The sequence below is a fragment of the Mesoplodon densirostris genome, chromosome 15 (genome assembly GCF_025265405.1).
Source record: "Mesoplodon densirostris isolate mMesDen1 chromosome 15, mMesDen1 primary haplotype, whole genome shotgun sequence".
In the NCBI taxonomy this organism is placed as follows: Eukaryota; Metazoa; Chordata; class Mammalia; order Artiodactyla; family Ziphiidae; genus Mesoplodon; species Mesoplodon densirostris.
In genome coordinates this window covers 50284043-50299452 of record NC_082675.1, presented here as the reverse complement: position 1 = coordinate 50299452, position 15410 = coordinate 50284043, and the positions used below count along the sequence as shown (strand labels likewise).

At 39.2% G+C, this 15410-nt stretch overlaps 1 protein-coding gene across 1 annotated transcript in view; it reads right to left on the bottom strand.

Annotated features, from left to right (window-relative positions):
- DTNA (dystrobrevin alpha) overlaps positions 1–15410 on the bottom strand; it is a 209294-nt gene that overhangs the window by 16222 nt on the left and 177662 nt on the right. Inside the window, exons 15-17 of the mRNA XM_060119629.1 lie at positions 13657–13754; positions 9039–9152; positions 2498–2594 (exon numbers count right to left, since the gene is read on the bottom strand). Of these exons, the coding sequence (XP_059975612.1) occupies positions 2498–2594; positions 9039–9152; positions 13657–13754 (309 nt within the window). The remainder of the gene's footprint in view (positions 1–2497; positions 2595–9038; positions 9153–13656; positions 13755–15410) is intronic.

Below are 15410 nucleotides of genomic sequence, written 5' to 3'. Positions count from 1 at the left end.
AAGGCTGAAAGTTACCTATTCTTTGGAGATGACTGTCAACCAATGGTAGGGATTCTGGTTTGGGAAGTGAACAGTTATGGAGTACAGTCTTTCTCTTATTAGACTGAGCACATAACGGTGAGCAGTGGGGAGCAGGGCTTAAACATTATGCAATGAAAGGAGATGTAATTGGCTGGTTTTTACAAAAAGAAGTTCCACATCTTTTCAGTAAAATGGAAACTGAACTGAATATTCACAGCATGAGAGGATGTTGAGGTTAGCTTCTGAGTGCTGTGGATTCTACCTAGTGTAATGTTAGTGATTGTGGTGAGTGTCTTTCTATGAAGAGAAGGGTCTGATCAACAAGCCAGAAGAGCATGAGACTGGTTTGAAACTTAGACCCCTGGAGATCTAAAAAGTTTCCAACGAGTTAAAGCGTGTTCCCTGTTCTAAAGGACATAATAGCTCTTCTTTTGATGTTGACGGTAGTAATAGTTATAAAAAATGCTAAATTTTATATGTCTCCAATCAAGCACTACATTGAAAAGGAAGCAAATTAGTATATATATTTTTTCTCTTTCCAAACTGAAGCATGAACATACATTAGAGGCGAAAGCAATGAGAAAAACGGCAGGACGGCAGGCCCCTCCACTGTTAGTTAAGACCTGCAGTAGGGGACATAACTTACTCCCTGCTTCAATTCTTCTTCCTACAGAAAGATCGAATCAATAATAGTTAGATTACCCAGGGTTCCAATAAGAGCAGGTATACAGTGTGAAGGAATGAAGGTGGGGGAAACCTCAATGTGGCTTTGATGGCAGGTCAAGCCTCTTCTCCTGGTGACTTTAGTTCCAAGTCTATTTAGATATTTGAGACTACAGACCCATCTCTTTCCTCCATGCATCCAACCATCCTTCAACATGATTTCTCTCTCTATCCTGCTATTGGTATATCCTGATACCATAGACTATGGTTAATTAGGCTATGTTGATGCCAAGATAGCTGGTGGTAAATGGACTCCTATCCCATTGCTACAGTGACAGAAGCTACAGAAGTAGAACCAGGGGGTTGTTTTCAGGTTTCTGTCGTTCAGTGAAGGGAAAGATGGGATGGGCCCACTTCATTTGGTAGATTTGGAAAAACAAAAACCAGAAAGAGCTTTTTTATATCATCAAATGAGATAATAGGGCAGAAACAGCAAGAGGTTATTAGTTATCTAGTCCTGTCTAAACATAGATAGTACAACAAAAACTGAATTCTGCACTTTATATGTCTAATACAATGAAAAGTAAATTTTGTTTAGTAAAGATAAAGCATTCCTGACACTGATAGCAGGAAAAGTCGACTAAGGAATATAAAAGAATAAAGAAAATGAAAGAAAATTGTTACACTTACATCAGTGCCTGGGACACAGTAGGTTCCAACAAATATTTGTTAACTATTTAATTTTTTTTAATTAAAAAATAAATAAAGAAAGGAAGGAAGGGAGAGAGAAAGGAAAGTAAGAAAAGGAAAGGGAAGGAAAGGAAGGGAAAGAAAGAAAGAAAGAAAACAATACAGAAACAATAAATGATGGGGTGTCAGGGATGTGGGAGATCCAAGGACTGAAAGGCAGGACATCTTGTCTCACAAGTGAGTTGTCCCAGAGACTTTGCTTATGTCTTTTTATCAGAAGTTTTAGTTCCTGCCTTTGGCATGTCACAGTTCCAGTCCATACTGGTTCATGCTTATTTACATTAGGCAGGATGACAACAGAGCACTGAAACCTCTGCTGGGGCAATCATGGACATGAGGCCACAATTAGTCTACTTTTGGGTTGAAATGCAATTTAGTGCATACTGAAGAAGGGAATAAGATTTATGAAAGAAAGAATGCCACTTCCCAATGAGAATTATTATTATAACACTCTGCAGAGGACTTCTATAGATCATCTTATTAAATGCTCTACCTGCAGAAAAGTTAAGGAGATATTCCCATTTACAATTTGCATTTGAAACCCAGAGAAGTTATGTGACTTGCTGCTAAAGCCACACAGATTTGACAACATTTACTGAAATTAACAAAGTTACTCCTCTTAATAAAACTATAATCACCAAAATTATTTAATGGCTGTATCTTCATTTTCTGAATTAGATATTAGCTTCTGTTTAGATTAGTCAGAATTTCTGAAGGCTATGAAATGTAAAATATTTCTAAATAAATTCAGTTTTATTACTTCCAAGGACAAAAGGAACTGTAAATGAGCCAACTGGAAATAAGTTGTGCCATGAAGGTCCTCAGTAGTCTGGTTCCAGGAAATGGATAAGAATGAGCCCTATAATTGACTGCTACCATTTGATGTGCCTAAGAAAAGGTACTAAAACTGAGTTTGAAACCACATTTTGGAGGAAATCACATATAGTAATTGAAAAAACCATTGCACATTATGTGCAAATTTCTTTTATTTTTTTAATTAGAAATTATTTTTTACAAATGCCATAGTTGTAGGTCTAGGAAACATTTATTTGAAACATCTTACCTTTAGTAGCTTCATGAGACCTTCTAACTGGACCATTAGCTCTCTCCGGCTCTCCTGGAGAGCAGACATTCTCTGTTCCAGCTCATCCTTGCGCTGTCTAAGAAAGAAGCAGTTGTCATCAGAAACAGCATGCAATTCACTGAGCTAATCACATTTGCCAGTCTTGTGGAACGCTAGAAAAAGGGCATCTCTCGGTCTTTGACATAGGTTACCAGGTAGGGAAATGTCAAATGAATGAACAATTATAGCTTGGGTGTATGTTTATTTGTTAAAAGTCATACTAAAACAAAATTAAACTCTTATTGGATATTTACCCCCATCTACCCTGAATTAACTATTTAATGAAATCTTTTCTGAATGCTTATTATGTCATGGACCCTGTGCTGTGCCATTGGGTCCCCTTGAGATAATAAACAAAAACCAAATTGTCACTGATAAAGGCCAATCCCTCAGATCCTCCAAACCCAAGGACCCTTTTGTAAATCTCACAGAAAACACTGATTACCTTAGTATCTGGAAATCAGATTTAGAAAAGTACATTTTTAATCTCTTCAATTCTTAGTATGCAATGTGGTGCCTTTCAGAGGAGAAATATTCATGGTATAGATTTTATAGTCGATATAAATATTCTGGCTTGGGTTTGGCCGCATAGAGTGAGGTCAGACAAAAAGGAGTTCCTATACAATTGTTCTAACAATCTACAAGGTTTGTGTTTGCTTAATTTTGGTTTGTTTTGCAGAACTTCTATCAGCTGTCAGCAAGAATGAAAACAATGAAGGACACGAATATTAATGATTCACATTTCTGAAGTATAAGTATATTTTCCAAATCTATTTCAAATCTATTATTTCATGACCATTAGTGAAAAAGTAATATATACATTTTCCCCTTGCCCCAAAGGCTTCTGTCTGATTTTGAAATATTGGAAATTATATTTTAAAAAGTGTGTGGATGCTTTAACCATGTATGTGTTAATGTATGAATAAGTATGCCTAATCTCAATGGCACAGACACAATATTAAGTGGAGCTATAGCAGGGACTCTGAAATGAAAAACTGACAATATAAAAATGTCACACTGGGCCTCCCTGGTGGCGCAGTGGTTGAGAGTCCGCCTGCCGATGCAGGGGATACGGGTTCGTGCCCCGGTCTGGGAGGATCCCATATGCCGCGGAGCGGCTGGGCCCGTGAGCCATGGCCGCTGGGCCTGCGCATCCGGAGCCTGTGCTCCGCAACGGGGGAGGCCACAACAGTGAGAGGCCCGCATACCACAAAAAAAAAAAAAAAAAAAAAAAAAAAAAGTCACACTGAGTTAGGTCAATGACTCATCCAATTAAAAGATATTTTGTGGGAGGACAGGTTATGGATATAAAGGAGACATTTTTAATTTGCTTTCATATAGGCCTTCTCTATAATGAATTATGAATTTAAAACTTATAAACACATCACTCTTTGAAAATATTTATATTTTTGGCTTTTATTGCCATTTAAAGCTTATTCCAGAGCAACCTTTCCTTCGATTTTCTTTACAATTGCCTCTTTTCTGAATCCTGAGGACAAGGAACATCATAATTGTATAGACTTTAATGTTATCTTATTTTAGTCTTTGGTCTTCCTGGTCTGTAGCATTCTAATTTTGAAAGTCTTGCCCAATTCGAAAATATTCTTCAATGACAAACCCATTAGCTGTCTTTTCTTTGACCTTGTCTGCACATGGTGTTCCAACTACATCCTCAGAAGGGCTTGGCAGAAGAGTAGATAATGTTTCTGATTTATTTCCAGTTCTCTTCTAGATACTGTTCTATAAATTTTGGCCTTTTGATCATAAGAGCACTTTGAGAAGAAGGTTGAAGCAAACTTCTAATATTATAGGTAAGAAATATTAAGAGAAGCATCCAAAAACTATCAGAAAAAGTTAGCTTATAGTGATCTATAATTAACCAACATTGAAAAAAACCTTGTACATTTATCTTACAGTAGTACTCTTTCAAAACATGACATTTACTCTTTCATGCATTTGATTGCATTACATTTAAAAAAAAACCATTCATTTAATAATGTCTTCTCTATAAGTGTTTATACCAGTGGTTACCAAATGTGGGTAACACATCTGTGGTGTAGCCTCTACTGTTCCAAGGAAAAATGAGAAAACAAGGACTAAGTAGTGATTTTATTTTCATAGAGCTAAAAATATTCATGTCTGAACAAATGCCTTTTATTCTGTCAGATTATTTCTAGCTTTGTGTGTGTGTTAAAACCTACTTTCTTTAGGACAGTGTTGGGACAATGGGCAAAATTTTAATATGAACTGTATATTAGATAATAATAAATAACAATATTAACTTTCCTGAATTTGATGATGATACCATGGTTATACAAGAGAATGTCTTCTTTTTTCTTAGAAAATATATACATAAGTATTTAGGGGTAAAGTGTTATAATGTCTGCAATTTACTGTCAGATGGCTCATCAAAAATGAGTACGTAATTTACATATATGAACATATATAGGGAGATGCAGAAGGGTGTGGCAAAATGTTTGCAATCTCTAGGTGAAGCGTAGAAGGAAATTCATTGCGATATTCTTACAACACTTCTGTAGGCTTAAAATTTTTTTCAAAATAAAAAGTTGAAAAATATAGTCATTCATGAAACTTGCAATAACAGATGATGGTAGTTTAAAAATGTCATTATATGGTAAAACAAAAAGTACTCAACTTCATGTTGTTTCCCCAAAATAATAAAAAAAATTAAGCTGGTCTAATGAAATTCAAGTCTGGAAACCACAGACTTGCATCAGAGATTATGATTCCATTTTTAATTGGTAAAACAAAAAAAGTCTCTTTATATTAATAAGTTTTCTCGAAGAATAATTTTATATACTTTGAAAAGAATGCCATGTGTATAATATAATGCTTATTTTTTAGGCAAGGGATAGATATGAAAATTTATACTTGTTTTTCTTAAGATTTGTAGTGTCAAGTTGCTTCTGCAGTTTTCATTAATGTTTTCTTCATTACAGAACATGGTATTGTCTTTGCAAACATAGTTTTTTAGCTGTCTTTTAATGGTTCTGCAGTGGGAAGGCTCACTAGATCACCTTGCAAAATTTCCCTCAGATACTCCATCCAATATGGGAAGGAAAGACCTAGGGAACCACGTGGAATGTTCCAGCCCTTTCTCTGCTTCATCTGTGGCTCTTGATTGCCTGTATTCTTGAAATTATGAGTAAAGCTCAATACTAGGGTAAGATCATGTGAATCTGACTTGACAATCTAATCCACTGTGTTAACTTGATACGTAACTCATCCTCTAATGGCTTCCTATTGTAGGATTGATAGCAATATCCTCAAGATGAATGAACTAAATGAACAATACAATGGAGGATGATAAATCTGATAGCAGTGTAGATGGACCAGAGGCTGGGAATCAGAAAAGTGTTTATTATAATAGTACAGGCAGGAGATAGTTAAGACCCAAGGAAAAGAGATAGAATATACCTGTGATGCTCATTGTGCAGGATCTTGGGCAAGTTATTTAACTTCTGTGAATCTCAGTTCCTTTATCCATAAAAAGACTATAATAGTAATGTCCAGCTCCCAGGATTTTTTTTACAGCTACTGTATGGAACAGTGTATGTAGAGCTTAGTGCATAGAAAGTGTCAGATTAGCACACAGAAATGCCTATCCTATAATCCTATTCAGTTGCCAGATCTTGGTTGCAAACCTGGCTTTCCACTTTCTTGTGGCTAAAGTAAAAAGGGAAATATGATCATTTAGAAAGGTCATGATGCCCTTAAGATAAAAATAAACTATGTGTTCATGAAAAGCAAAGCTCTGATCTTGCTGCCCCCATTCCCCTACTAAAGAAATTTCTCCTGTTGGCTTCTCAGAAAGAGGCCCAGAAAGGATGTAACAGGTGGAGAAGACCTCTGTCAAAGCTACAATAAGGAGTTCCTTTGGCGGCTTCACATGGTCACCCCTCAATGGGAACTCAAGGCCAAAGTAATTGGCAAGAGGTCATTGTTTTGGAACTCTTTGAAAGTCTGAAATGACTAAAAGATAAAACACCCAGAGCAGGTTTTCTTAACCTGGGATGTCAGGGTATCTTTGAAATCCCCAAATGGTTAAAAAGTGCTTAGCACAGTATAAATGGTTCATAAGCATCTAAAGAAATATACTTCAAGGGAGTGTACTTCTTCTTCCAGGCAGAAGAAATGTGGAGAATATGGAGGCAGGTAAGTGAATCAGCTAGGATTTAGGTGTCTCAAGCCTCAAGCTTTATGTATGGGCCACCAGCTGACAGTGAGGGCCGAAAGTCTAGAAGTTCCCCATAGAGCCAGACTCCTTAGTGTAGCTTTGAGCTAGGCTGGGGTCATGGGAATGCCCACGAGTCAGGGCCAGAGGATGGTTAGAATTATTGGCCTGTTCCAAGATAGCAACATCAAGGAGGGAAGAAATATCAGTTGGAAAAGTCATCATCAGTGAACCAGGTACATAAAGATGCCTTCCCAGATGGTATCATCCTAATGGAACCAAATACTTTGGAAAGCAAATGCTAACTGGGGGGAACCAGTGAAAATGTTTATGAAAATTCCTAGTCACCACCCTTCCACTAGAGAATGGGACGGCCAGTGAAGAGGTATAAAGAACATTCCAGGCAGAGACAGGGTGCCCTGAGGTGTAAATGAATGACTATTCTATTTCTAAGTTGGTTTATTCAGTTATATTTCTGTGTACACTAGACTTAACTTTCTTAACTTGTGAGTCTGGAGGGCCTACATGATCTGATTTGGCAAAAGATGCTTTCAAGCAGTGATTTTACTTTCATTTGCCTTTGAGGAGGAGGATGTAAAACATCACTTTTTCCTTCTTTTCATTTTCATCCCTTCTGTGTGATGGTAGTGGAATGTGCAAGAATTTCTATTACATCTCTGCGAAAGTAGGACCAGAAATCCCATATGTTGAAAAGGAAGAATTTCTGTTTCTTCCATTAAATTATTTTGTTCTTCCAAAGTATGATGTGATCTCTTCACATCAAGCAGCCTCCACAAGCTGCAAGTTCTATAGGTCTCCTTTCCATAATTCAGGGCTTTGGTGGGTTTGCCCCTCTAGCCAGGTGCACAAACCTGGGGAGACTGGATCCCAGCTGAGAGGCAGGGTCTGCCCCCTGGCCAGATGTGCTGAGTGCTCAGATGTTAATATGGCCAAAGGGCAGGTTTTGAGTGGAACCCCCAGAAACATCCATGACTACAATCAATAGGGGCTTGGTAAAATCTAAATATAGCCATACAGAATCTGCTTAATTTAGTCTCCTTGTATGGAGGAAGTAAGTGGCACTCTAACTCTGACAAGAGTTTCTGAGAAGAGGCATCTGTACTTATTATAAAAATTATGCCTCAGTGTTAGATTTACCTGAAATATACTTGGCATCCAAACTGAAAGATGGAAAGAATGTTATACTTGCTAACTACAAGTGACTTGTGAAATATCCATATGACATTTTCATGAGGGAATGTCTTTGAGTTTTGTTTGTGTTGTTTATTACACAGACAGGTTTGGGTAAGTGCCATATTCAAGGTATGGTAGTTAAGTCTGATTGGAGCCCATGGTGTGACTCTCCTTTTGCACACGGTCACAGTCCTCATCCACGTCTTACTACTCTCTACCGGTCTGACCCTGAGAAGTGCCCTGAAATTCACGGCTTGAACCAAATGACCTTCTTAGGTCCTTCCCAACTCAAATATTTCATGATGACAGACTAGGTAACACCAGGCCTTTAAATTCATTTGTAGAACAAGAAGGTATGAAAATCTGTATGCAAAGCTATTAGGGACCAAGATTTAGAGATAATTTATGGGTCACAGGTAAATTTTTAAATTTAAAAAACTGTGATGATTCTTTAGTTGTTTACATGTTTGTTTTGTTGATTACTTTTATCATAAACCTATTGTTGATAGTGCAAATAACTAAAAAGAGTTGAGTTCAAATTTTTTTCCAGTAAGACAGATATAGATAACAAACAAGTGGTTACCAATGGGGAAAGGGAAGGGGGGAGTGGCAACATAGGGGTAGGACATTAACAGGTACAAACTGTTATGTATAAAATAAGCTATAAGAATATAGTGTACAACAGAGAATACAGCCAATATTTTATAAAAACTATAAATGAGGTATAACTTTAAAAAATTGGGCATCACTATGTTGTATACCTGTAACTTATATAATATTGTACATCAACTATACTTTAATTAAAAAAAGAGAGTGCACTATAAAAAATTCTGTTTTCCAGTGAAACATTTTGTTTCGGATCTAAAGAACACTGTTTCCTTTTCTCTGTGTCAAAGAAAATAAATAAATAAATAAACAGCCTCTTTCCCAAACCTCCAAATTCCAGCAATTAGATGTGTGCTATTAAAAAAAAAGCAAACAGACGTTAGCAACTATGGTGGCTGAGGACCGTTTTCTGGTGGACACTGTTAGACTTTATTGATGATCTCAGACACCTGTATTTCCTGAGACGCCTTGGGCTCCTTTTCTTACCTGAGGAGGCGGAGCTCTGCCAGCAGAGTGGGGTTTTGCTGTGCCTTCTCTGGAGTGGGCTGAGAAGCTTGTTCATGCTCTAGCCGCAGTCTCTGGATCTCCTGTAAGATTTCTCTTGGGAGAGAGGAGGAAGGTAAGAAACCCAGGTCAGTTAACTTCCAGGATGTCCAGGATCTAACATTTGAGTAGATCAGGGCCACCAGAACAAAGAAAGGAGGGGTCATCCTATGTGTTGGAGCAGAACCAACCCTCACTAACCGACTGTGTTTACGAGGTGCTGGCCGTAGCTAGTTGGGTTAGGGAACCATTGACTGAAATCTCCCGCCTTGGCCAGGTACGATGATAACTGATAACTGCTTGCCTGAGTTGTCTCACAACAGGAGGTTCCGATAAGGAACATGGTGCTACCACTAAAAACTAACCAGGAGAATTCGGGAGGGGCCAAGACAGGGAGGAGACGACCAACCTCCCAGAATCCTTCGTGCTGGAATCCATCTTGGATGAGAGATGCGCGCACCACCAGGAAGGACCCTGAGTCAGACCAAATATGGGCCAAGCAAGATGATTGGCCAGAGACAACCCGGAAACTAACCCCATTACCATAAACCCTGAGACTGAGAGCCACGTGGCAGAGCAGTTCTGTGTTCCCTTACCCTGCTGCTCTCCCCCCGGGTGCCTGTTCGTTCCCAATAAACTCTTTGCTTTGTCAATATGTGTCTCCTTGGACAATTCATTTCTGAGTGTTAGACAAGAGCCCACTCTCCGGCCCTGGAACATTGTTGCCCCTTCCAGCAACAGTTGGGTGCTCTGGCTGAGGGGATACTGCCTTCACCTCCAGTACATCCAAACTAGGAAGACTCTGCAATATGTCATTGGAGACTTCAAGCTGAGTGTTCTCCCCAGGACCTAGTACTCTCTCTAGTCAGTAATATAATGCTGTGGTTATGTGTTCAGCTTTGCAAAGCGCACTGCTTAAGAGACAAAAATGAATCGTCCTCTTATTTATGATCTCAGTCTGACACCATAAAGTACCTGCAGCTACCAAGTAAGAGATGCTTGGAAAAAATAAGGATAAATGGTGCTCATTTTGCAAAACTAAATAACCCCATTCTCTCACCAGGAATGAAATTCTTCTCACTGAATTTATCTGAGAAGCCCCCAGGTAGGCAAAATTCTTTCTCTTTTCCTTAATATTTTCAGCCTTAACAATGTATCTGAATAAGGGTAGCCTTATGAAGGAAAGTGCTTTTAAAAGGATTCACTGTAATTGAGTCTGTGACATAAGAGAGCTATTGGTGTGACCTCTGTCAGGGGTGAGACATGTCAGTCTATTATTGATGTTGGGGCCTGGGCTGCCCTGCATTGGGGTGAACATTAGGCCAGCCATAAGGGATGGGTGACCGACGTAAGACAAATGATCCCTAAGTGAGTTAGAAGCTATTAAGCAAGGTTAGAAGTCACAGGTTCTTGGGGGAGGGGTAAGTCTCCCATCCAGCAAAATGCAGAAGAGCCCATAAGACAGAACGAAGCACCAAGAATGGAAGGTGAACTTGGTGAGCAAGGGGGATGGGTGGCTTTCCATCTGAGAGGCTGATTTACAACCTCCTGCTTCACAAACATGCCAGAATCAAGTGACTCATACCAGTGAGTCACTACACCTCTCATGGGTATGGTGAGGAGCTTGGACCATAATTCAGTGGCTCTCAACTTTTTTTTTTGTCCCCCTTGGTGTTCTATAGTGGAAAATTTTCTTTAAAAGAAATCTTCCATGGAAACCCAACATGTCACACAGTTAAGAAGGAACTTCTCTGGTTAAAGAAAGGGGGGTGCCCTGGGCTACTAGCTCTTCTTCCTCTTCACACACCCTTACAGGGCCCCCGAACTCCCAGAGAGCTCAGCCTGAAAATCAGTGAACTGAGATTTCCAAGATCTTGAGGGCTAACATCCTGACATTCTGTGACTTCCACTAGTTCTCCTTGTTGGTTCCCAGGACAGAACCATGACACAGCCATTTAGCCCAAGGAAGAAAAAGAGAGAAGCAGCTCTGATCAGATGAGAAGAAAGGTAAGATAGGTAAGGAGCATGAACTGCTTAGACTACACCCAGGGACTGTGCTGTCTTCTTTAGTCTTATTTAATCCTCATAACAGTTCTGTTGTATATAGACTAGTATAGTACCAATAGTTCTATTGGTACTGCTATTATCTGTTTTATGAATGAGGGAATCTAGCACATACCAGTTAAAAGTCTTGCCCAATTTCAATACGTAGGTGGCACCAGTCATTTGAATTCAGGCGGGTTTGCCCCAAAACCCATATGCGTTCGACTCCCTCAGTCTTTGGTACTTGCTTGGACAGGTCTAGCCTAGGCAGGCTGTGACTTCCACAATGTAATCTGAAGAGTCCAGCTACTCCTAATACTAACTCTAACTGGCTCCTCTAAGGATGCTCTAAGAAAGCATTATCTTCTAAAGATCATTTCTGAAATGTCTAAATGACTACCTAGGGTAGTCACGGAGTAAAGTGAGGAATTCTATCCCTCTTTGAAGCCCAGAGATCTGATTATTGGGTTAACTGTCACTTTGGAGACCATGGGATCCCTGGGTGAATTTCCGTGGTGCTGGAACTGTGACCTGGATAAGCTTCTGGGATGTGGTTCTGGGGTCTTTGGAAGGCATGAGGCCGTTGGCTTACAGAGATGAGTTCAGGATGAACTAGATGCTCTTCAGGCACGGGGTGGGGAAAGAACTCAGGGAAAGGATGAAGCTCTCTTTCTGCCATCTCTTCTCATTTCCATTCCTTTATTCCCTCTCATCTTAAAAACATGTATTCAGAGGTTGCAATCCCCAAATGCCCTAGAAACAAGCAGTAAGAGTGGTAGCATGGTACAGCCAGCACATTCATGGGGTTTCTTGCTGATTCTGGAATCCCACATGGAGGTAGATATCCCTGGGGTATTTCCTTAAAGGAAGTCCCGATTTCCCCTCAAGTGTGCTATCCCCATGCTGAGTGGAAGCAGAGAATCGGAAGGGAAAACAAAGTGCTTTGGAGAGGTGGGTGAGTAGATTAAAACTGCAACCAAGATATTTGTGGGCTTGTAAATTTTCACTTCAGTCTTTTTTTCTTTCTAAGAATATGAAAATGTGCCAAGTGAGTTTGTATCTTCCTTTTAATTTTTTTTTCTATAGAATTTTAAAGAATAGCATGACCATTTATCCCAAAATTTTCAGGTCAAACTCTACAGGCATGCAACAGTAATCACAACCTCCTCCTTTACCAGTCTGATCTCAGAAGGGACATCAGTGTTTAAAGATGAGATTAAGAAGACAGCTTGGTGTTGTTCTAAGAAACACAGAATGTACAAGTTGTTCTTTTATGAGGCTTACTCATCATTGAGTTTGAGATCTGACTCAGATATTTATTACTTTCTCACTCAGTATATATTGACTGAGTTTCTACACTGTTACAATGTACCAGGCATGGTTCTGGAACTCAGCGGCCATTTGTCATGGCCTCTGTTTTCAAAGAACTTCCATATCAGTCAGGGAAGACAGACAATAAAAAGGAAACAAACACTTAAATGCAACTTTTTTTCAGAGAGAGATGTCATACACACACACACACACACACACACACGCACGCACACTCACACACACACACACACACAGATGTAACAGAGAGTGGTTCCTGGAATAGGAGGTAGTGGGAGAGATCAGAGAGGTGATCTTTAGGAGGTGGCATTTGAGCTGAGATCTGGGTGATGGGAAGGAGCCATCTCTGCAGAGACCCCGAGGAAGAGCTTTCTAAGCTGTGAAAACAACCAATACTTTAAAGGCTGTAAAGAAAGAAAGAAGCAGGAGTGTAATGAGCCAGGCAGGCTGTGGCTGGCAAGAGAGGCTGGAATCAGGTCAGGTAGGACCTGCAGACTGTGGTAAGAGCGGTGGGTTTTATTCAAAGTGGGTGGAAAATCATCAGTGCGTTCTGAACAAGAAAGAACATGATATGAAATGACAGGCTGGATTGAGTGGTAATGGAGGACATGAGGTGCACGGTTTTTGGGAACTGCCACGGGACCAGACGGTGAATCAATCTGTGCTGAATAAAGAGACAACCTACTGATGGACTGGGTGTGGAAATGTTTGGCTTGAACAACTGGGTGGTCACTCCAGATGCCTCTTTAGCTGGGGATGCTCACAGGACCCCTCCCTGGCGAGCCTTCTGCTTGTCTCTGGGTGGCTGAGATACTTTTTTCCTAGCACCCAGGAGCGCCCTTCTGCCTTAGACAGCTCCTTAACGAAAATAAGTGTGTCAGAAAAAGGGAAATCAGACTGTCTAGGGAGACTACGTTAATTGCATCGACATCTCAGAAATTATATATATATATATATATATATATATATATATATATATATATAAAATTATTTTTTCCCTCGTGAAGTCTCTGATGATCTAAAATTTAAAGATTAGCTTTTCAGAAGCCAGCATCATTGACTCTAGATGTCTTCCCTTATATTTATATGCCTACAGGGTGAAAAAACCTGGATATTTAAAAGCATGACTACAGGTTATTAATGAATGTGTACTTTGATTGAAAAAGCCAGTATGTCCCCAAAGCCTTACCTGTTCTTGTTTTCTAGTTCTGCGATCAGCTGCCTTTGTTGCTTATTTGCATCAATGGTGAAGGAGATGTCAGGGGCACTCCTCTGCTGTGCTGGCTGCTGGAAAATATGTGGTTTATACTATTTAGTACTGGGAAGGGGAACCAACCTGTGTTTGAAAAGACAGGAGTCGTGAGATATGCACAAGAAAGAAAAAACTATTTCTATCAAAAAAAAAAAAAAAGCAAACACGTAAAATTAAATGGCCATTCCTCTCCTAAGGACCAGCTTTTTGGGGGCTCTGGAGCACATCTATGCAGTGGAAAGCAGAATAGAATCCTTTGGCAGGCAAATATACAAAACATGGGAAAAACTGGTTTTTAGCTTTCTGACTTGAAGTCTTTGGGGGACTAGTTCATTCTTGCCATGCTGTTCCCATCGCAACTATTCTTTCAGTAAAGGTGGGGTTAAAAAAATATATCACTGCTGAAGTATTTCTTTCTCTAGAGTTACTGTTTAACCACTGTAATATACAATTAAAAATTGTATAGTTTTAAAGTCATAGGTAATATGACTTTCTTTTCTTCTTTTGGTCAACATACTTTTAGCATTTCTTTACTCATATATGTAATTTTACACTGATGGATTGCAACCAGCTTTAACAACTGGTGTATACACAGTTATAACTTTCCCCATTCTTTTGTTTTTCTTAATAAAGTTATTTATTTATTTATTTATTTATTTTTGCCTGCGTTGGGTCATCGTTGCTGCGCTCGGCCTTTCTCTAGTTGAGGCAAGCAGGCTACTCTTCGTTGCAGTGCGTGGGCTTCTCATTGCGGTGGCTTCTCTTGTTGCGGAGCATGGGCTCTAGGCGCACGGGCTTCAGTAGTTGTGGCATGTGGGCTCTAGAGCACAGGCTCAGTAGTTGTGGCGCACGGGCTTAGTTGCTCCGCGGCATGTGGGATCTTTTCGGATCAGGGCTCGAACCCGTGTCCCCTGCATTGGCAGGTGGATTCTTAACCACTGTGCTACCAGGGAAGTCCCTCTTCATTCTTACATAATCACATATATATAAGAATATGATTATATAAGAATATATATGTATATATACCTCATATACCATATTTATATATGTATTTACGTGTATGTGTATTTAGTCAAGGGCTTATTTGATATTGTTTTGTAAAAGCAGGGTCAGATTATGTAGACTTCCCTGTGCCTTGCTTTCTTTGCTCTACCATACATTATAGAAATTCCTCAATGGCAGTCTTTATTGCTTTTAAAACAAATTTAAAAAAATTACAACTAATCTTTCTACCAAAGAATGCCAAGCTTTAAAAAATAACACCCACTGCCTAAGCCCAAAGACATGGTGAAACTCAGCCTGATTTTTCATTTCTAGAAAACTAACCATAGGAAAAGGTTTAAACTTGGTAAAGGTCTGACTTTCATAAAGCTTTTCTATCATTTTTAATTAGCATTTCTTTTAACAAAGAAACAATTTGTGTTGCTAATGAAGAAGTGTGAGGTCCTATATTTTATATCCTAAATGGTCTTCTATAGCTAAGTCTGGCATATGGGACCTTTGACATGTGATGCAGAGTTTTCTTTTGATTTTATGACATAATTTTCTCTTTCTTGCTATATTGAGAAAAGTAGAAACAACTTTTGATATATATTTCTTGATATATTGATAAAAGTAGAAACTTATCTGAGCCAGTTGTGGATTTGAATCATTGCTTGTTCTTTATATTAATTGACTAGGAATTATCCAGA